General features: G+C 41.8%; 1 protein-coding gene across 4 annotated transcripts in view; it reads left to right on the top strand.

Moving 5' to 3' along the window:
* lrrk1 (leucine-rich repeat kinase 1) overlaps positions 1-23,716 on the top strand; it is a 191,774-nt gene that overhangs the window by 117,350 nt on the left and 50,708 nt on the right. For all 4 annotated transcript variants that reach the window (XM_048615947.1, XM_048615946.1, XM_048615948.1 and 1 more), the window contains exons 17-24: positions 1,782-1,954; positions 5,341-5,461; positions 7,919-8,078; positions 8,943-9,219; positions 15,013-15,184; positions 17,658-17,827; positions 17,913-18,052; positions 21,209-21,458. In XM_048615947.1, the coding sequence (XP_048471904.1) occupies positions 1,782-1,954; positions 5,341-5,461; positions 7,919-8,078; positions 8,943-9,219; positions 15,013-15,184; positions 17,658-17,827; positions 17,913-18,052; positions 21,209-21,458 (1,463 nt within the window). The remainder of the gene's footprint in view (positions 1-1,781; positions 1,955-5,340; positions 5,462-7,918; positions 8,079-8,942; positions 9,220-15,012; positions 15,185-17,657; positions 17,828-17,912; positions 18,053-21,208; positions 21,459-23,716) is intronic.

Below are 23,716 nucleotides of genomic sequence, written 5' to 3'. Positions count from 1 at the left end.
ACGCCCGAAACGTCAGCCTTCCTGCTCCTATGATGCTGCTTGGCCTGCTGTGCTCATCCAGCTCTACACCTTGTTATCTCAGATTTTCCACCATCTGCAGTTCCTACTATCTCTGATACAATTGGTTGCTGATTGTGTGATGCCAGAGATGCAGCTGATCCTTGAAAGGATCCTGATATTTAGCACATTGATGTTGCAGTCACATTTGTTACCACTGGCATTGATCAGATGGCCACCTATAATATCTACCGTGCTTAGGTGCAGTGTTCCTGGATCAGGGCATCCCTGGCTTCCATACCATCCTGAGCAATGCATTGCCACATGGGTCCAAGCTCTGATGGCCTTCATAGTGCTGCCAGATGTTCCCCATCAACTGTCTCCTCTTTCAAAGAGACAAGGCAATCTTCCCCATGGTCCTTCTCTTGGCCTGATTGCACAGCAATGCTACAATCCTTAACAATACTGAAGAGCCAGTTCAACTGACCAAGGCATCAGAACCACATATTCTGGAGGCTAGTGGCCTGCTCAGTCGTGGCTCATGTGCTGAGATTGCAGTGGTCTTGTTTCTCTTTTGCAGTGGTTGTGGAGTCTCTTACTGGGGTCAGCAAACGTCGCTTCACTAGGTGTGTCTAACTAGCTGGGACCCATCCACAAAGGCTGTGTGGTGGGAAGTATAGCTGCAGCATTTGCAATTGCCTCAGAATGAATGCATCACAGCAACAACCAGGAAGCCTTGGAAGGAGTTGGTGGCAATGGCTGCACATCGAATGAGTGGAAGATCTTTCCTGCTGATGAATGCTCCGCGCTGTGACATTGGGACTTTGATGGGTGCCCTGGATCATACCTTGTACTTGACTGAATTCTGCAAGATGGCAAATGCCACACAGCCCACTATATCTAATTGCCTACATTTGTAATATGAAGCCTGATGCCTTCTTAGAACCTGACTCCATTCCCTGGGCGGCTGATTATGAGAGCCCACAGACTTCTTGCTGCCAACCCCTAAAATGAAGCAAGTGTGAGTAAACGTTGAGATTCCTGGCATCTTAGTGACATTGGGAGCCCTCCTTGGGCCTTTTCCATGATTGTGCACAGATCAGCCACCACCTGCACAACTACAGTCCGGTTACTGCACCTCTGGCCCCAGTCTGAGAGCTCTACTTTCATCAGTGAACTTGACAAAACATGGATTCCTCTTCGTATTTTCCTCTTTAAATAAGAGGCCTTTAATTGCTTGTTTACTCACTAAGCTCCTATTGTATAGTCACCTCATCTGCTTGTATAAGCTTTTGACCTAACGTGGAGCCTGTTTACATTGGCAAAATTGTATGTGTGACAAATAACCCTAAACTGGCTTCCTATTGATCTCTGGCACAGCAGGGAATTATCCTCCCTGAGATGGACAAACAGGAGGCTGGGAGAACACAGCCGGCCAGGCAGCGTCCGGAGGAAAGGAGCAGTCAACATTTCGGGTATTACCCTTCTTCAGGATTGGATTTCTCTGATGTGTTGCCTTCAGAATAACTGCGCGAAGCAAAAATGAATTAGTCAAATAGCACATTGTATTCCTGTGCAAACTTACTGAGCACCCCCACCTCCGAATCTAGTACCATCTCTGTAGCAACATCAGTCTTGTATTTGTGTGTTTATATGTTTCTCTGTCTCTGACTTTGTGTGTGTCTCTCACTGACACCCTTCTCTGATCTTTGCTGTCTGTCTCTCTTGAGTAATATTGTGCAATAAATAGAAAAAGATTGAACAAGATTTTTGTTTTGTTTAAGGCAAAAGCTCCCAATGCTACTGTGATTGTAGTAGGAACACATTTGGATTTGATTGACACAAAATTCCGATCAGAGAGAATTGCTACACTTCGGGCTTATGTCCTAGCTCTGTGTCGCTCTCCATCTGGGCCTCGAGCAACTGGGTATCCTGACATCAGCTGCCGAAATTTACAGTGAGTACAATCCCATTTACAGCGTATGTTCCTCTTAAGTTTTTTATTCAGTCTCTCAGCATTGATTCCAGTAATTTGCCACTACAAGGTTAGGCTGACTTGGCCTGTAATTAATTGGTCTATTCCTCGTTCCATTTTTAAGGAAAGATAAACATGAGTGATCCTCCGTGAGGATTGAAAAATTATGTGCAGGGCATCCGGTATTTCCCCCCTGGTTTCCTTTAGTAGCCTGTGATAAATTTCATCTTACCCTGGTGTTGATCCACTTTCATAGATACTAGTTTTCTTAGTTTTTCTTCCATCTCTATGCTAATCATTTCCAATATCTCACTGCCCTCTTAATTTCAATGCTGGCATCGCCCCCTTTTTGTTTTGAAGACGGACACAATGTATTCGTTCGGAACCATACCATGTCTCTAAACACAGGTTACCTTTTTGACCTCTTATGGGCTCTACCCTTTTCTTAATATAGTCATTAATCACCTTGATTTTGCTTGTCAATATTCTTTCATGCTCTGTTTGATTTCTTGATTTCCTTTCTGATTTTACACCTGTATCCTCTTTCTGCAGTGTTAAGTTCTCTCAGTCTGATATAGGCTTTCCTGTTCTATCTTGTCTTACCTTGCCAGCTTTCACATCCAGGGGATTCTAGGTTTGAATACCTCCAACTGATATATCACTAATTTACCTTCAAGTAGCTGTTTCCACCCCACTTTTACTAACATACTCCTCAGCTTAGTAACTTTGGCCTTAACCCCAATTTAGAACTTTAACTCCTGCTCTACTTTTGTCTTTTTCCATAATTATGTAAAAACTAACTGAATCATGATTGCTATCACCAAAATGCTCTCCTTCCACCTGTCCAGCCTCATTTCCTAAAACTAAGGCCAAAAGTACACCCTCTATTGTTGGACTTGCTACTGGCCATAAAACTTCTCCTGAATCCATCTTGAGAATTTTGCTCCTTCAGTTCTTTTCATGGTAAAACTACTACAGTTAACATTGAGATAATTAAAATCCCCTATTACTGCCTTATTTTTATACTTCTTCTAGATTTGCCAAATGCTTGATTTTTTTTTTTATTCTCCCTCTAACTATTTAGAGTTGTACGGTAAACTCTTAGCAGTGCGACTGGCCCTTTTATGTTCCACAGCTCAAGGTAAATGGCCTAATTTGAAGATCCTCCTAACATAACATATCAGCCCTCTTCACAGCTGTAATTGTTTCTTCAAACAACATTGCCACCCCTCCCCTTCGTGTCTTACAACACCCCCCCACCACCCCACTTGATCTTAGCTGGAAACTCTAAGCAGGAATATTGACATGCCAATCCTGTCCCTCTTTATGCCATGCATTTGGAATAGTTATTGCCATGTTTCCTTCTGTACCTTCAGCTCATCTGCTTTACTTGTGAAACTCCTGCATTGAAATTGAGCACAGCCAAACATATTTTGAAAATTTCTAATCATTGTTTCTTTTCCCTTCCAGGTCCAACCACTGATTTTGTTCCTTCCATTTCAATTGTGTACCAACTAAATCTATCCTTGGGTACCCATCTTCTTGCCAAACTGCTTTAAACCCTGCCCAACAGCACCAGCAAACCTTCCTGCTAGATATATGTCCCAATTCTGTTGAGGTACACACAATCTGACTTTGACAGACTGACTGCCCAGAACCTGTCCAAATGCCCCAAGAATCTAACAGCTCCCTCCTGCACAACCTCTGTGGTCTTTGTCACCACCACTGGGGTAGCGTGCTGGAAATCAAGCAACAGTACTCTTGGATTGTCACAAATATGAAAACAGTTAGTCGGTCTGTCTTAAAGTCCCAATTTACCTGACTGACAAACTCACATTTTTAAAAAAATGCTCACCATGTTTCTGTACTTAACAAGAAAATACTGTTTATTACAAATTGTCCTTGAACACAAAAAACACGAATTACTAACATAAAGCTTAAACTCTGCCTTAGCTCAAAGTCTCCCCTTCAGAAACAGATAAACACATAAAGTCAGACAGGATATGGATATGAAAGGTGGAAAAACAAAAAAAAAGTCTCTGAAGCTGTTTTATTTCTCCTTCAGGGGATTTGCAGAGAAAGTTGAGTGGAAGCCAGCTAGCTATTCCTTGGAGACTTCCTGGTACCTCCAGAAGGGGAAGAGAGAGAGAGAGAGATTTTTGATGCTTTCTCTTTGCAGGCTAGCTGTTTCTGTTACACTGGCCCCACATAAGCCATGGTTGCCAAGTCAGGAGCTAATCAGAACATTGTTGTAAAGCAACAGAAGCAAAAATTCCTGGAAAAGCTCAACAGATCTGGCAGCATCTTGTTATAAAGCAGTTGTTTCTAGTTCAGAACCTACTGTCTGCTTTCACTCAGAAAAAGACAACAATGTCGCAACTCACAATGTGCTCCAGTAGACATGATGACAACAGCCATCTCTTTGCACATTCTCCTTGGTTGAAAACAGTGTCTTCCTTTTTTGGTCCGCAGCCCAAAAATAAAGGAAATAAAAAGATGTGTGTCTTTACACCAATCATTCATCTGTGCTAACCTCCTGTTTCTATTATCAATAACAAATGGTACTGGGAGTAATCTGAATTTTACAATCCCCAGTGTTTTAGTCTGTTTCATAACCTAAATATTTGATGGAACTAAGTGATGATTAGTCTGTGAGCTTAATATCTCAAGCCATGTCTCGTATACTTTTGGTTCACCCTTTTAGGGGGATTGTAGAGACAGCTGTTAGGTTCGGGCCAGAGCTATATAAGTAGACATGGTGCAAAGTGAACCTGCTCACTTTAAGACACTGATATCATAATGGTGTCTAATGGCAGAACTGAATCTGTAACAGAATAATAACAAATGGGAATTGATGACCAGCATAGGTTCAATAAGTTAGGCCATATTCATCTGATTGAATATACAATAATGGAAGTGGAATGAAATGTGTGGAAACAAACGCATGAAGACTTGTATACCTGGTGTCAGAATCCTGTTCAGTGTGTGTTAGCTACCCAGTTTTTAGTGATTTTTAGTATGTTTATTTTTGTTTTAAAACAATGAGGTTTACAGCACAATTCCTCAGGTCATGTGTTAAACTACTTCTGTTATAGCTCTCCCCTCACAGTGAGATATCTACCTCTCCATCTCTCTTTTTTACAGTGAAATATCCACCATTCTATCTTGCCGTTTATGTTGAAATATCCACCTCACATCTTTCTCTTTACAATGAGATATCCACCCACATGTCTCCTTACAGAGAAAAAATATCCATCCCTCTCTCTCCGTTTATAGTGAGATATGCACCTCTCTTTCTTGCCATTTATGATGAAATATTTATCTCTCATCTCTTACAATTAATGTTCTCCATTGTGTCTCCCTTACAGTGAGATATCCTGCAAAACACTTGATGGACTGGAAGGGCTTCGCAAATTGATCTTTCAAGTTGCTTGTAGCATGAAGAACACAGGGAATCTAACTGCATCACAGAGGTTGGTTGGGAGATTGGTAAGTGCTTCTTAACTTTCAATGTGGTATAAGATAGACTGTGTTTTACCCTGAATGCTCCCATTCAAGATCAAGTCCAAGCTTTAACACCTGCAGTCAATATCTGGATAAATATTTCTACTTTCTGCCATGAGACCTCCAGTATTGTTTTGAATTTAGTTGATTTGTGACCAGTCTGCTAATTTTTAAAATGAGTCAAAGTTTATAGCACTATTTCATCATTGCCCATGGCTATTGCGTAGAGTGAATGGTCAAGTTCTGAGGGTATAACTGAACATTGCATTTGTTGTGCTCAATTCTCCTTGCACAGAACGCAGGCGGACTCAGGTTTGCAGGTTGCCTTTGTAGTTATTCAGACAACCTCAGCCTTAGACTGTTGACAGAATTCTATCTAATACTCAGTCCCAAACCTAATCTACATCTCTTACAGAAAATCACAACCTTTAAATCTCTGTGATCACGCATGTATACATTATTTACATTTCATTGTTGGTCCTTCTGTTACCCTGTCTACAGGAATTGGTTTATACTCTCTAGTCTGTTCCCAAGGCTCATTGGGCTCTTAGGATGGACAAGATTCTTCTTCAGTCACATCTGCTGGCATGGACCCTTAAGGTGTTCAAGATTTATGCCTGCTAAAATGTGCCTTGGAGTACTAGTTGTCCTGCTGCTGTCAGAATCCCATTTTATAAAATTTTATTTCACATTAAAGAGGAATTATTAGCTGCTTATCAAATTTTACAGTGAAGCAAGCAGCAAGATTGGACTAATTCATGATTCCTGCACTGCAAAATTTGGAGTTGATTTGAAGTCTATCTTTTCAGAATCAGTAGAGTTGCATCATGCACCATGGGTGCCATTTGAATGAGTGCCATGTTCCTACTTTTCTCTGATTATAGTGAAGTTATTTTCCAGGCAGAGAGAATGTATTGTGGAAGTTTCACTGCAGGGGATGTAGGGTTCACCACAACCCAATCTGTACCTCCTGCTGCATTGGCAACGTTTTCAGAACTGACTGTTCCTCATTTATTCAAAACTAAATTTCTGAAATTTAAAAGCCTAACCCTGCGTCTTTATTAACTTAACATGTAAGGAAATGATTTTTTAAATAATTGGTTCTCTGTTTTGAGAAAGTTATGAAACACCTAGATGATGATTATGAAACTACAGAATGTTTTACTGGAACCTGAGCTTTTTTTTCTGTTTCAATTTTGAAAACAAATAAGAAACAAGCATTTGATCTTTGAATATTTCCCAGTTCAATATTGCTGATTTCTCCTGTGAACGAGCACTTTGTCACTTAGGATCTTTTACCTTTGTTGCCCAGTATCTGGTTGTACCGTTCTGTGTGTTACATGAAGTACATCCCGTGATATCACACATGACCTTTTCTAATCTGCCAAATGGAAAACCGATGAACACTTAAACAGGGTACAGATGAGATCCATCAAACTGGTACCAGGGATGCTATGTATGTTACATAGAGCAACTAGAGAAGTTGTGATTGTTCTTTCAACAAGAGAAAGTTGAGGAGATATTTAACAGTATTCAAATTAATCATGGTTTTGCTGACATAGATGGAGAGAACCTATTTCTGGAAGCAAGACACTTGGTGGGCGGAAGGCACTAATTTAAAGTTATTAGCAACCAAACAAGCAATAATGAAGGGAAATAAGGTTATGTTGGAACTGTACAAAACACTTGTTAAATCATAGCTGGAATACTGCACACAGTTCTGGTGACTACTTTTCAGGAAGTGTGTGATTACAATCGAGAAGATGCAGAGGAGATTTATGAGGACATTGCCTGGAATGGTCAACATTATCTAACCTAGCCTCATGGAAAATCTGGGAGAGTTTTCTTTGGAACAGGGGAAGCTGAAGGGAGATGTAGTTGATGTGTATAAAATTATGAAGGGCTTGAACAGATGGGAAGGAGCGACTTCTGTTGGCATTGAGGTCAATAACCAGGGAGCATAAATTTGAAGTAGTTAGTGAAAAGATTGAAAAAAGGGGTATTAAAGCAAATCTTTATCATTCAGATGCTTGTGGAGTCTACCCTCATCACATTCTCAGGACCTGAGGTGCTAGAATGGATAGAGCCAGAGTGCTGCATTTTCAGAGGTGCCTCTTTTGGAAGAGATGTTAAACCAAGTCCCATTTATCTTCTCAAGTGATGTAAAAGAATGTTACTGGTTCAAAGAAAGGCATGCAGGTGAAGGATTGTCCTGAACAAAATTTCTCCCTCATTCAGTATCGCAAGCAAGTGATCTGTTCATTATCACATTACTGTTTGTGGGATCTTGATGTGTACAAAATCACTGCCATGTTTCTAACATTGCAACACTTTAAAAGTATTTCATTGTCTGTGGAGCGCTTGTGGATATCCTGAAAGATGCTCTAAAAATATAGGCCTGCCTTTGTTTTTACCATGCAGTAATACTGGCCTCCATTACAGATACCAAAGAGTTACTTTAATCTGTTGAATGCTGTCCTAAAAGAACAACAAAGAAGAAGCAGTAGTAACGAGGTCCAATACTTAACTGACCAGCAACTGGAGGAGATTGTGCAGCAGACTCCTGACAATGACATCAAGGACTTTGAAGATTTGCAGACCGGTAATTCTCAATGCTATTTTGAGTAAAAATTCATTTTCTCAATTATTCACTTCCTTCACATACTTTTATGTTGTTACATCAATGCCTTTTTCATTATTTGTCAAATAGAAACTATAAAGCCCAAATTGAACCAATTACCTTTCCAGTTGGAAATCAGCACTGTGCAAAAACAACCAGATTGGAAATCCTAGTTCTTACCCTGATCAGGTATAAAAAATATTCCCACTTCCCATCCTCAGACTTTGAGGCTTCTTCGCGTCTGCCTCGGTGCAGAAATTCTCATTGATGACAGCATAGATAAGTCATGCAGAAAGCATGCCCTCCCTTTCTGGCACTAGCTGCTGTATTCTGGTAGTCAAGTTTAAATATCCCAGAATGTCTCATTAACTCAATGTGTGCATAACTGAATGTGAATGCTTTGCTGTATAAGTGGTAAGTGTATGTATGTTAAGTGTGTAAGTGGCAAGGGAATAAGATGTAAGGATGCTGGATAGGGAAGGTAGCAAGAAGGGTAGGATAGTGAAGTCAGTTTGAGGAGTGGTTGCAAGGTGGTCAAGGAGGTCCAGAGGGGAGATAGGGAGGTCAGTTGTATTCTTACCCAGAGTTAGAATGGGTTTTTATCCATCTAATATTTCCTCTGTAACTATCAGCTAAGTAAGTCCAAACTTCCCAGATAATTCCGATGGAATTCCTACAGAATCCCATTTGTGTTGGAACTTCAGTGATGTTCTAACATCATCACTGGGAATAGGTCTCATCTCCAACCACATGGATACTGGAGGATCTGGGCCAGTACAATAATAAGTGAGAGCATGAGATAACCAATTCATTGTTGCCTCATTGTGTCTTTGTTTGGCTCGGCAGCTTTCTCCTTCCTTATTGAGACAGGAGCATTGCTGCATTTTCCAGACACCAGCCATGGTCTACGAAACCTCTACTTCCTAGATCCAGTGTGGTTATCTGAATGCTTGGCAAGAATTATCAATGTCAAAGCTTCACGTGTGCTTGCCAAAAATGGAATAATACAAGTTACGGAGCTGAGAACATTGTTGGTTGGAACTGGCTTCACAGAACAGACTGAGGAGCAATACTTACAATTTCTTGCCAAGTTTGAGATTGCTCTTCCAATTACCAACAACAGGTAATTTGTTTTCTAATTTTTAAAATGCATATTGTGGATTTCAAATTACTCAGTAGTCACACAACCCGCTCAACTACAAACAGAAAGTGCCCTAGGAACTCAGTAGATCTGGCAGCTACTGCAGAGAGAGAAACATTTCACGTCTCCTCTATCTGTGACTCTTCCACCTGCCTCAGTCCCATGAGATCTCTGGCATCCCTGATTTTACTCATTCCACTATTGGTGGCCATGTCTTCAGCTGCTGAGGCCTTAAGTTCAGAATTTTATTCCTAAATCTTAATGCTTTTCAAACTGTCTCATATTTTAAGACGCTCCTTAAAAACTCTTGTGAAAGTCGCAAATAACATTCCATGTGACTGTGACAAAAGTGAACTTTCCTTCCTCAACATGCCTGAAGCATTTGACATTCTTGACCATACCATCGTCCTCCAACTCCTCTGCACTGTTTCCCAGCTGGGTGAGACTGCCCTCACGTGGTGTCATTGCTGTCTATCAGGCACAGCCAGATGATCACTTGCAAAGGCTTCTCTTCCTGATTCTGTACTGTTAGCTCTAGTATCCCCTAAACATTTAACCTTGGTCTTTCCTATTTCTCATCTACACTATGCTCCTCCGTGGTACCATTGAAATTGTGTTAATTTTCCCATGCACGCTGTTGGCATCAAGCTCAACCTCTCCATCAGCACTCATCTCCTGCACTGTTGCTAAGTTATCAGATGCTAATCTGACATCCATAGTGGATGAGCAGAAATTTCTTCCAATAAAATGTTGGGAAAACTGAAGCCATCATTTACCTTTGCTGCTCCAAATTCTGTTGCTGAGCTACCCCTCCATCCATCTCCATGACACCAGTCTGAGTTGAAACCACTGTTTGCAATCTTGTTGTCACATTTGACCCTGCGATGAACGTACAACCTCACTTCTGCGCCATCACTAAGACTGCCTGTTCCTATCCCCGTAACGTCATCTGATAGCAGTGTGTGTCAGCTCATCTGCTGCTGAAACCCTCATTCCTGTCTTCATTACCACTAGACCCGACTATTCCAGACTCCTGGCTGGCCTTATATGTTCTACCATCTGTAAACTTCAAACTCTGCAGGCCACATCTTAATGCCAAAATCCCATTCTCCTGTCAACCTTGTGCTCGTTGACCTACGCTGGCTCCTGATTGTAATGAAGTCAACCAGGTAGACCTCATAGAATGAGTTCCCTGATTAGGGCTGTTAATCTGGTTCAGTCAGGGTGCCCTGGCCAAACAGAAGTGTCAGACATCCTTTTCACTCTCAGAGCTCACTCTGGGGGCGTTGGATCAGTGTCAAGGACTTTCCATGTGTAAATAAAGGGTAATTTGGTGGTGGGATACCGGCCTCTGTGGGGTTATTTCGGTGGCAGTGAGAGAAAAACACACAACTGAAGAAATTCACTTGCAACAGTCATCTTTTGAGTTGAGATAAGTATTTCTGGCATCATGCATAATATGAGAAGCTTAACTCATTTGATCCTGCCATTGCAGACTGGTCCAGTATGTGGAAAGAATGCATTATTTTTTCCAGGCAAATGAGTTTGAGGCAAATGAAAAGCAATAAGTAATTCTTCTGACAGCTTGTATACCCACAGCTTTTTCAGTTAGTAGGAGCCTAACTTTTCCCAAGGCATCAGATAATAACACCTTTCAAGTGTTGACAGATTTAGTTAAGGAATATTATGACCCCATAGCCTCGTGTCGTTCTGAGACACCATCAGTTTTACTCAGCAGTTCAAGAACCAGGGGAATCCGTGTCAGGATTTTTGACAAGGTTAAGATGACTAGCAGAGGCATGTGACTTTGGTGTAGCCCTTTATGAGATGCTGAGAGACCACTTGGTATGTGGGATTAATGATATAATAATACAAAAGCACCTACTAGCTGAAGCCCAACTGGACAACACTACAATTGTCTTTATCATTGGAAAATGCAGCAAGTGGAGCATATGAATTGCAGGGTATTCCGATGGAAGTGGACACCCTCACCAGTACATTTGAGCTTGGAGAACACCACTTGAGTGAAGGCATTTGCTTGGCTCATTCAGGACATATCCTTAACAGAGGAGCTCTAGGTCAGCCCCCAGCAAAACTCCAAAACCGAGCCAAGCCTCGGCAAGCTGTCGAAATTTTCTTCAGGATCCGAGCCGGCAAGCTGCATGCGTGCAGACTTGAGACAACAAAAGAATCCCACTACACGTAATTGAGTAAGACAATTCATAGGCTGGTATCCAGGACAGTGAACACCGTGGAAAGTCTGCCTACATCTGGTTTGGAACAGTTAAATTGCTTAGCAACATCCAGAACCAATCAAAATAAAAGTCTGGTTAAATGGTCACCTGGTTCTAATGGAGGTTGATACCAGTGCAGCTGTTTCAGTGATCACAGAACCAGTCTTCAGTAAAATTTGCTCTGGACTCCAACCATTAAGTTTGTGCAAGACCTTGGCTAGATTGAGAACCCATACCAGGGAACTTTTACAGATTGAGGGTACAACTTCAGTTCTGATCTCTGATGCGAAGCAGCTGATTCGGTTATTACTGATTATAGTAAGAGGGCCCAAGCTTGATGGGGCAAAATTGGTTGAGAAAGATTCACTTAGATTGGCTCAACATTTTTTAATGAGAAAATGGCTGCCTGAGTGAAGTCCTAATTACACACCTGAACATCTTTCAGGAAGATCGAGGGACTATCAAATGAGCCAAGGCCACCTTGTTGACCTGGAAGCAATTCCACGATTTTGCCTTATGGGGGAAAGTAGAGGCAGAAATCAAAAGGCTGGCAAGTGAAGGAATCATCACATCAGTCCAGTTTGCGGAACGAGCAGCAGCTTCGCTAAGCTGGATAAATATCCATTCCCTGGTGTAGAGGATTTATACGCAAAGCTGGCAAGGGGGCTGTCCTTTATGAAGCTGAACATGAGCCAACCGTATTTATAATTGTGATTAGATGAGGATTCCCAGAAGTATGATACAATTAGTACCTATATATGGATTTATAACAATATGAGACTGCCATTTGGGCTATCATCAGTCAGTGCACTGAAAAATTGCAGAATGGAGAACAATTTACAAGGCCTAACCCAGATTACCATTTACCTAGATGACATGCTAATAACCGGGAAGGACAATAAGGTGCACTTAGAGAACTTGGACATAGTCCTTGGATGTTTCTGCCAGGTGGGCATATGCCTTAGAAGGGAAAAATGTGTGTTCCAGGCACCACAGATGACTGACTTGGGCTGCAGAGTTGGCAAGACTGGTATATACCTGTTGGAAGATAAAGTGAGGGCGATCAAATGTGCCCTGGTTTCCATGTCAGTATTGGAGCTTGGGTCCTTCCATAGGCTGGTGAACTATTACAGAGAATTCATACATAACCTGGCCTCCATCCAGGCATCTTCAAATCAATTTTTTAAAAAGAGTCAGCTTTGGAAATGGTCACATAGCCAAGCCCCATAGCCTTCAGGAAAGTGAAGAAACAGCTACCATCCTCTAAGGTGTTGGCGCACTCCCAAACGAGATCTGGTATTCCCACGTGATGTCTCCCCATATGGCATCAGGGTAGTATTAGCTCATAGGTGTCCCAATGGAGAGGAATGCCCAATAGAATATGAATCCAGGACTTTGGCTAATGCGGAGTATAAATATTCCCAGATAGAGAAGGAAGGTTTGGCGGTCATATTTTCAGTACAAGGTCCCACGAATACCTTTTTGTGGAAGTAAATTTGTAATGATAACAGACCACAAACCCCTGCTAGGCCTACTTAAAGAGGACGAGACAGTGCTGCCCATAGCTTCAGGCCGAATTCAGCAGTGGGCTCTTATTCTAAGTGCAGATAATTGCAAGTTGGAACACTGTGCTGAAGGCCAAGTAGCAGATGCACTACCAGTCCATAATGGTTTTAAATTTTCTGGACACTTTTCCAATCATAGCTGACAGTATCAGACTTTAGATGCAGAAAGATCTGGTCATGACAAAATTGAAACATTGGCGGTGATGGAAGAAACCAAAGGGCAGTCACAGCCAGAATTGAAACCTTTTTGGATCCGGAAAGACCAGATCACAGTAGAGGATGGCATACTTTTATAGGGAATAAGAATGATTGTCCTGAGCAAAAGTCACTGCCAGATACTGTCTGAATCCCACCAGGGCCATCCAGGGGTTTCCAAAATTACTATGTTGACGAGAAGTTGTCTGGTGCCAAGGATTGGATGCAGACATAGCTGCATTGATGGGCAGTGCCCAGAGTGCTAACAAGGACAAAAATTACCACCAGCAGCTCCCCCACATTTGTGGAAATGGCTGGTAATCCCTGGACTCAGTTACACATCAACAATGCACATCCTTTCATGAGCTCAATGTTCTTAGTCATTGTGGACGCCCACTCAAAATGGCTGGATGTGCGTAGAGTTTATTCATCAAACACGGGAATGATGATAGAAAAACTGCGCACGTTGTTTGCAGTACATGGAATGCTGGACGTGTTGGTCACATTACAGGCCATTGTTTGCCAGCGGGGAATTTGAGTATTTCCTAAAATTGAATGGTATTCATCATATACGGATAGCTCTATAAAATCCATCATCCAATGATCTGGCAGAAAGAGCAGTCCAAACTATGAAGGCAGGCTTAAAGAAACAGCCTATATTTTCACTAAATACCAAACTGTCCCACCCCTCGTGCAACTATAGGGATAGCACCAGCAGAGTTGCTAATGGGAAGAAGACTCCACACCAGGTTAAATCTGATCTTCCTGGACCTTTTGAGGGAGGTGGGACAGAGGTGATAGGACACAAGATACTGCTAAACAAGATTGTCCCCTGAAGTAGGGGCAGCACGGTGGCTCAGTGGTTAGCACTGCTGCCTTACAGCGCCAGGTACCCGGGTTCAGTTCCACCCTCTGGCGACTGTCTGTGTGGAGTTTGCACGTTCTCCCCATGTCTACGTGGATTTCCTCCCACAGTTCAAAGATGTGCAGGCTAGGTGGATTGGCCATGGTAAATTGCCCGGGATCTGTCCCACTTTATAAGTGCAGTGACATAGAAAATAGGAGCAGAGGTAGGCCATTCATCCCTTTCAGCCTGCTCTGCCATTCAGTGTGATAATGGTTAATCATTTAACTCAGTAGCCTGTTCTGACTTTAATCCCTTTAGCCCTAAGAACTGTATCTTACTCCTTGAAAAGGTGCAATGATTGATCAACTATTTATTATGGCAGAGAATTCCACAGGCTCACCAGTCAGTAAAGAAATTTCTTTCCATTTCAGTTCTATAGGCCTACCCTGTATCCTTAGACAGGTAGCCCTGACCTTGACTTCATGGTATATCAGGAATATCTTGTTTGTGTTTATAAATTTTTGAGACCCCCCCCGCCTCATTCTTCTAAATTCCAGTGAATATAGTCCAAACTGACGCAGTCTGTCTTCATGTGTCAGTCCTGTCATCACAGGAACCAGCCCTGTACACCTTCATTGCAGTCCCTCAATAGCCGGAGCATCATTCCTCAGATAACCCCTACACGTTTCAATGATTCCTCCTTTATGCCTTTGAAAATGCAAATCATTTGCCTGCAGTAACCGGTTAGATGCATAAATTGTGAAATTATCTAAAATGACCAGCCCAATAGAAATGCAGGCTACCAGCTTTTTTGTAAGTATACTAAAGGAAAAAGATAGAATTTGAACCACTAATCTTTATGAGAAGTAGTGGTGAATGTAATTCAAAGGAAAGTAAATATTGCTGATGGACGTGACTGTACTTTTCTCACCAGTTATCTGCTTCCGCATCTGTTGCCATCAAAGCCAGGATTCGAATTCAGTAATTTGCGGAGCAAGAGCACCAACACCATCCAGAGACTTTTCAAAATGAACTTTGTGCCCGTTGGCTTTTGGCAACGATTTATTACCCGCATCTTGATTAGCTTGGCCGAGATGGATGCCCAGGTATGACCCATATTGCCAACTTACTTATACAGGTAGAGCTTTTCCAGCATTGCTGGCTGGTTGCACTTTCTTCCAATATGAAATTGCATTTTATGCAGGAATCTAGATGTTCCAAACAATTTTCTTAGAACATAGAACAGTACAGCACAGGAATGGGCCCTTTGGTCCATGGTGTTGTGCCGAACATGGCACCAATTTAAACTAATTCCTTCTGCCTGCTCTTGGTTAATATCCCTCCATTCCTTGCATATTCATGTGCCTGTCTAAAAGTCCCTTAAACACTACTATCGTATTTGCCACCATCACTACACCTGGCAGTGCATTCAAGACTGCTGCCACTCTGTGTAAAAAAAAAAACTTGCCCATCACATCTCCTTTGAACTTTTCCCCTCTACCCTGAAATGCATGTCCTCTTAGTACTAACCATTTCAATTCTGGGAGAAAGACTCTGACCATCAACCGTATCTATACATCAGTATTCTTATTTATTTAAATGAAAAGCACGGTTTACAAAGTCAAAATCTGCCATTTGTGTAGGTCTCATCAATTGTATGTTGATCATCAGGACAAGTTCTGCCATTTGTAATGTAAGACTGTAGGATCACGATAAGACATTTGTGCAGAAGTAAACCGTTTGAGTCTGCTGGCCGCCCCCGATCTGCTCTGGCTTGCAGGCAGAAGAGGAGAAAACAGAACAGAAATAAAACATGAAAGAGAAAAATAGATAAAAATGAAAATGAACAGACTAGGCAGACAAGCTTTGGCTGGAGTGTCCTAATCCACCGCCATCTTTTGTATTGATGTTGGGTTCGGAGATCATGGTTGAGCTGATAATCATTGACTTCACTTTCCTGCCTTTTCCCTATAACCCTTCGTTCCCTTAACGATTTAAAGTCTCTATTCAGCCTTGAATATACTTAATGACTCAGCCTCAGTAACTGTCTAAACAATTCTACCAGTATGTAGAGAGCTTTTAAAATCTATTCAGAATCTCTGCTCCACTGTCCAAACATGGCTTCTCTCATCCATGCCCCTCTGAGCTTTTCTTTCCCCTCCATACCCACTACCTTTCTTTCCCTGTTCCTTCTCTCCTCCATCATACCCTCTCTTTCCCTTTTGATCTTCACTGACCCAAAGTGCGTTTGCTTCTCTCTACTTCACCTTTTCCCTGCATTACCCTTTTTTCTCCTCTTCACTCCTCCTCTTTTGAAAAGAAGGTGGGAGGGGATGAATGAAGAAGGTGTGGAGAGAGGTTTGGGAAATGGATGAGAGATGAAAAATGAGGGGTGGTTTATCGGTCTCTATGGCTAACAGTGTCTTCCTGTTAAATTCTCTGCCATTGAATTGTTTATGTCATTGATGATTGAGCCAGAAATTCTGATGAAAGATCCCCTCAGATCTGTGAGTGTTTCCCATTATCTAGAAAGTAGAAGCCACTTCTCTCCAAGTGCAAATTGTCAAAATTGGTTCCAAGTCGTGATACTTGCTAATTAAAGTTAAAATCAGGATATTAAATCACATGATGTGGAAATTTGAGTTGTTTCCACTGAAAGATATTGTGACTTTCCTCTTAAAAGAGTAAAGCAAAATACTGTGGATGGTTGAAATAAAGCCAAAAACAGAAAACTCTGAAAATCTCAGCAGCTCAGGCAATAAAATGAGGCTGTTTCGTCTATCAAGTGTTGTTGGCTCTCAGAAGAGCATCTGTACTCATCTCACAGGCTCACCCTTTCTCTGTAGCCCTGCAATTTTTTTTTTCTCTTCAGCTAGTTGGACTCTACATTAGTCTCAGGTAGTGGATTCCAGATACAAACTACTTGCTGCGTCAAAATGTTTTTCCAAATGTTGGCATTGGTACTTCTCCTAATCACTTTACATTGGTGCCTGCTAGTTCTTGAACCTCCTATAATTGGAAATAATTTATTTTATTTTCTCTGTCCAGACCACTGATGAGTTTGAATACTTCTGACAAATCTTCTGTTATCCTTCTCTTCAAGGAAGAGTAGCCCCAGCTTCTCCAACCACCTGCATAAATGAAGTATCTAATGTCAGAATCATTTTTCACCCATTATAATGTTTTGCACCCTTCCTAAGGCACAATCATGGAGCGATGGGGTGTAAGGAATATTGTGTGGAGCAATAGGGTGCAGGAAACGTTGGAGCGCCAGAAGCTTCTGCCTTTCTTTCACTTTTAAATTCCCAACATCAGCAATTTTAAATTGGCTCTCACTTGCATTGTGGATCCTGATTAGAAATGGTAATGACATTGTCGATCTCCTTAGCATCAGGATACTTGGATGCCCTGGTATCCTTTGCTGCAATGGTGGATGTGTGCAGAGTGCCTTAGGGGCTAGTTTCTAATAATTCACTCCCCCACAACCATCAGTTGCCAACACTTTCTCACCCATTATGGTTAACGTCGAGGTCATCCTTTCCTGTCTGAACTTTGTCTTTTCGCTTTTTTTTTAAACAGCTCTTTGAGAATGAAAAGAATCCAAGACGAGGCAGAGCAAATCGGGCATCAGTTTACAGCTTCACAAGGTCACAGCGTCGCAATCGTTGTAGTACTTTCCGAGTAAGAAGAAACCAAACTATTTATTGGCAAGAAGGTTTACAGGTGAACTACGACGGTGGGTTTCTGAGGTAACTACGCTATTAGTTATTGTCTCAGTTGATGCTTCTGTGATCTATAGTTCTTGAAACTCAGCAAGTTCTTGCCTTCCTGTAGTGTGGAATCCTCTGAGGTGAACTGGAAGAGGAAAAAGAGTGCGGGAATAAAAATCTATTGCCAATCTGAAACACGAGATTTCTCAGCAGTCGCATTCATCACTGATCATGTCAATTCCCTGATTGATCAGTGGTTTCCAGGTAAGGGAGTGTTAAGCTGTTTGAACTGGCTCATTTGGCAGCACTTTTGCCTCTGAGCCCTGAAGGTTGTGGGTTTAAGCCTCACTTGGGAGACTTGAGTGTGTAATTCAGGTTGATTGCCCTGTGCAAAACTGAAGGGAGTGCTGCTTTGTCAGAAGTGACATCATTCAGATGAGATGTTAGAGCAAGGTGTCGTAGTCTCTGTAAACATACATAATCCCTGGCTATATTTTGAAGAAGCGCAGTGGAGTTACCCTTGTGTCTTGGCTGCATTTCATAAGGCTTTCAATAAGGTGCTACTGGAAAGTTCATTAGACAAAATTAGGGCTCCTAGGCTTGGGGAGGCAATATATTAACATGAATTGAGGATTGGTTAAAGGACTAAAATAACAAATAGTAAGCGCATCTTTTTCAGGATGATAGTGAGTACCATAAGGACCAGTGCTCAAGCCTCAGCTATTTATAATCTATATTAATGGTTTTAGATGAAAGGGCCAAATATAATGTATCCAAGACTGCTGGTACAAAGCAGAATAGGAAGTTAAGCTATGAGGATGCAGAGAGGCTCAAAGCAATATAGACCCATTGAATAGCTGGGCAAGAAGATAGAAGGTGATAGTTGAATTACCATGTGGGGAAATGTGAAATTAAACACTTAAGTAGGAAGAATAGAAAGGAGAAAAATATGACACCTAAAATTGGGGGTGTAGTGGACAGCAGAGAAGGTTACCTCAGAGTACAGCAGGATCTTGATCAGATGGGCCAATGGACCGAGGATTGGCAGATGAAGTTTAATTTAGACAAATGCGAGTTCCTGCATTTTAGAAAAGCAAATCACGGCAGGACTTCTTAATGGTAAGGTCCTGGGCAGTGTTGCATAACAAAGAGACCTTGGAGTGCAGGTTCATAGTTCCTTGAAAGTGGAGTCGCAGGTAGATGGTGTTTGGTATGCTTGCCTTTATGCATTGAGTATAGGAGTTGGGAGGTCATGTTGCGGCTGTACAGGACATTGGTTAGGCCACTTTTGAAATACTGCATGCAGTTCTGGTCTTCTGCGATTGGAAGGATGTTGTGAAACGTGAAAGGGTTTTGAAAAGATCTGCAAGCATGTTGCCAGAGTTGGAGGGTTTGAGCTATAGGGAGAGGCTGAGTAAGCTGGGGCTATTTTCCCTGTAGCGTCGGAAGCTGAGGGGTGACCTTGTAGAGGTTGTTATAAAATCATGAAGGTCATTGGTTGAATAGCCAAGGTCTTTTCCCCAGAAGTAAATATTACTGAACTGGCTTTCCAGTCTTCTTCAATAATCTATTTTCTCTACTTTGTTTGCATGTGGAAAGAGGAGTTTTAGTTAGCCATGATATATGCCAATGGGTTATATCTGTTCACCTATAGTAACATCTAATTACTTGTAATAAATAATCATTCTTGTTCAGCATAGAAACCTGCTCAGTGCTTTCTATCAACCTTGGTCTCAAAGTCAGGTAGATTGAAATACTATGCATACCCTCTTTTTTTCTTAAAAAAAGCTTAACATTTGGCATGACTCTAGAAGTAACAGGATTTGATTTATGGCACACTAACCCAGTGGGTCATAACTATGATCTTTATTGTAAGAAGATTGGCATTCAAGGTAAAGGATGTGATTGCTACAATTATATTGGCTTTGAGTCCACACCTAGGGTATTGTGTACAGCTTTGGTCCCCTTGCCTAAGGAAAAAAATGGGACATTCCTTCAAAGTGAGAAGGGGTGCACAGTAAAGAATTAGGTAATCTCATTGAAGCATATAGCATCTTAAAGGACTTGTAGGACAGATTCTGAGAGGCTGTTTCTCCTGGAAGATCTAAGATTAAAAGTCATAAATAGCTGACCCTAGCCCTAAAACTGAGAAGTCTCTTCCCTTGTGTTTGAATCTTTGGAATTTTCCACTTCCAAGATCTGTGGGTGTTCAGTTGATGAACATAATGAAAATTGACATTAATAGGTTTTTGGACACTAGGGGAGTTGAGGGATATGGGGATAAGGGAAGAAAATGGAGTTGGTGGAGAAGTTCAACTCTGATCCTGTTGAATGATAGAGCAGCCTTAAGGGTCTGTATGATCGTTACCAGCTGCTATTTCTCTTGTTATTTCAAATAGCTGAGCAGGTCATCATCAAGCTGCTGATTGTGTGATTTTGTTATACATAAAAAGGCTGATCTTAGAAATTTCAGCAATGACTTTAAGCCAGAAGCATTTGAGAAATTTTGAAGTAATAACAGATGCCATCGAAATGAAAGTCTGTCTTCCCATTCTTAGACTGTGGATCTAACAGACAGAATTGACTAGAAAGATTACTTGGCCTCAAATTACCTACCTCAAACCAATACTCAACGCTGCAGACAGAGCTATGGTGGCAGTATTTGGGACTGGACATTGTTAAACTGGGCATCCCAATACCTTTTCACCATTTCAAAATCGCCACCAGAAGTTAAATAACACAATTATGTCCCCTTGGAGGAACCAACTGTTATTTTTTCATCATAGAGACAAGGATCTTACTCTGTCCATGGACTGGAAACCATTGCACTGTCTTGACAACTTGCAGGTGCAAACAAGGTCAAAGTGGATCTGTTTCCAGTTCCTTTCTGGCAAGAATTTATTTGGGGCTACTGGAATCACCAGTTGTGAATTTGCCTCAGCTACATTTCAAGACGTGGGTAGCAGGCAGTTGGCATTCTCTGATCAGAATTTCCAGCAGCCATCACATGGTGAAAATGAGAACTGTATTCTTCTAGCTTCTCCTCATTGAAGGCCCGCCCCTCCTTTCCTCCCTCCCTCCCTTTACCTGTCCTTGGCCTCTGTCCTTTCTCCATCCCTCCATCAACTGTCCCTCTCTTCTTCCAAAACTTGGATTCTCTGACCTCAGGTTCACTATCTAATTTTAACAGTGCTGTTCGAGAGAAAACAATTAATCAGGTGCCTGAATTTTCATTGTAGCCATCGGTTTCATCTGAAATTTCAATACCAAATACTCTTTAAAAATTCACCATTCAGTGCTGAATTTATTCTGGTCCTTTGCTATTTGGTGTTTCTAGCATTTTGTTTCCTACCTTGCCACAACCTATGTGGGAGTCTACATGTAACTGACAGATCTTTTTCTTACCCACATGACTGACAGCTCTTACAGCCACAGATGCGGATGGAACTCCCTTGGTCGAGCAATATGTTCCATGTCCTCACTGCACCCCCACAGTAACGGGGCAAGCTGAAATCCACATCCAGGTTCATGGCCAGCATTACTTCAGTATGGAGGACTGCTTGCTCACTGCCATCAAACACACACACATCGAGTGCCCAAACCACCCAACGGACCCTGTCTCACTGGAGGAGCTAGTTCCAGAGCTTTTTATGACTGATTTCCCAGCCCGGTAAGGACCATGTGAAGGGAGAATGGAACTCTGGGATGTATATTCTATTGTTGGGCTTCACTGTTTAAAAGAAAGGATTCTTTCTTATTTTAACCTCAAGGAAGATTAATAAAAAAATATATAGTTATGAGGGTGAGTAAAAGAGAGCAGAAGAAGAAGGGGTAAGGGGCAGGAAGTGCCTTAGGTGCCAGGGAATGTGAGGGGTGGAGGGGATCCAGAGTCCAGTAATAAGTAATGGGGAAGAGGTTCCAGGATTTACACCAAAGTGACACAGAAGGAACGACAATGTATTTCCAAGTCAGGATGGTGAGTGGCTTGGAGGGGCACTTGCAGTTAGTGGTATTCCCATGTACCTGCCACCCTTATCCTTTTAGATTTTAGAGGTTATGGTGTGTCAGAGCTGCTGTCAGAGGAGCCCTAGTGAGTTACTCTCTGCTGATCAACCTTTTGGTTGGAAAGACGCACAGATTCCCAGTGTGTCTCAGAATAGCCTGTGGACCCTTGTACTGTTAATTCCCATCTCACCAGTGTAACCTGCCCCATGTGACTTCACTGACTGCTGACACTGATCTGTTTTGGATGGAGGGATAATTGGGTCTTGAATTGTTGGGATTGAGGCACGAGATGAGGATTCAGATCAAGAGGCACTGTGAGGACCTGGGAGATGGGTTGAGCAGAGATTAGAAAGGATGAATTAATGGGAATGTGGCTTCGGAGTGAGGGGGATAAGACTAAGACCAAGGATCAGAGACACCAAGTAGCAATGTAGAAAGAGTGATGTGTGCCAGGGCAGAGATCAGTATTGGTTGCAGAGCTGAAGTAAGCAGGGCAATGGCTGGGAACATCACCAAGAGTGAAGCAGATAATAAAGGAGAGAATGAAGCCTGTGGACTTTACATAATATAAATAGAGGGAAACTCTTTCATTGTTGAACAAATGGTGAGCAAGAGATGGAAACCAAGAATTCTCATGAAGCACCAAGGCAGAAGGAAGGGTTTTTGAGCTGAGTGTTATTAGTACATGATTGTTTTCACCATACTATTGATATAGAGAAAAGAGAATAGGATCAATATGGGGAAGAAAGAGACATTTAAAAAGATCTGTTCGTAGTTTCTATAATTCTATGATGTTGGGGAGTGGTTTAAAACCATAGGCACTGAGCTGAATTTCAGATGTTGTTCCCTACGAAAAGTGACCCCGTACCCCGAACCACTACCCTTTGGTATGATCTCTCGATGATCCAGTGCTTTGTCCCCTGGATTAAGTGTGAAGTCTGAGTACAGACTAGCACTGACTAAGGTTCCAAGTGCAGCGTTATCACATGCACAGGAAACCCAAATGGAGATCAGAGTCCAAGTAGATAGCGATCAAACCTCAAGGGATATTTCCTGACGTTGGCAAAACTCCAATCTCATGTCGGCAAAAAAAAATGGTGGTTTACTCACTTGTTTATCTTTTGTTTAATGTATTCATAAAGAACTCTTTTCAGAGCAGGGTAGATAAAGGGAAAGCAGTAGATATATTATATTGGATTTTCAAAGGCATTTGATATGTACTGCACATAAACTAGTTAAGATAAGAGTTATGAATAGTATTTCTTTTATTAGGTAGTCAATCCTATGTTCATGCTGATAAAGAGTTTGGGATAAAGGAGGCATTTTTAGAGTAGCAACCTGTAACTAGTGGAATGTTAGAGATTAGCGCCAGGCCCACAATTACTTACAATATATATGAGTGGCTTGGATGATGGAAGTACTATCGCCATGTTTGCAGATGAAAGAACAACAGGTGGGAAGGTGAGGATGACACACAATCTACAGAGGGGTATAGACAGATTAAGAGAGTGGACAGAACTTGGCAGATGGAAGATGACATGGCAAAACTGTAGGATATGCAGTTTGGCAGAAAGAATAAAAGAGCTGGACTTCATTTAAGTAGACATATTGCAGAAAGCTGCAGCACATGGGCTTTGGGGATCCTAGCACATAGTCATACAGCACGGAAACAGACCATTTGGTCCAATTTGCCCATGCTGACCAGACATGCCAATCTCACCCAGTCACATTCGCCAACATTTTGTCCATTTCCCTCTGAACCCTTCCTATTCATGTACTCATCCAAATGCCTTTTTAAATATTGTAATTTTACCCACCTCCACCACTTCCTCTGGCAGCTTGTTCCATACACACACCGTCCTCTGTGTAACAAAGGCTACCCCTCAGGTCTTTTTTAAGCCTTTGCTCCCTCATCTAAAAACC

This window comes from Rhincodon typus, chromosome 33 (genome assembly GCF_021869965.1).
Source record: "Rhincodon typus isolate 14 chromosome 33, sRhiTyp1.1, whole genome shotgun sequence".
Classification (NCBI taxonomy): Eukaryota; Metazoa; Chordata; class Chondrichthyes; order Orectolobiformes; family Rhincodontidae; genus Rhincodon; species Rhincodon typus.
Note: the sequence above shows the minus strand (reverse complement) of the source record. Positions and strands in the feature narration are given on the sequence as shown.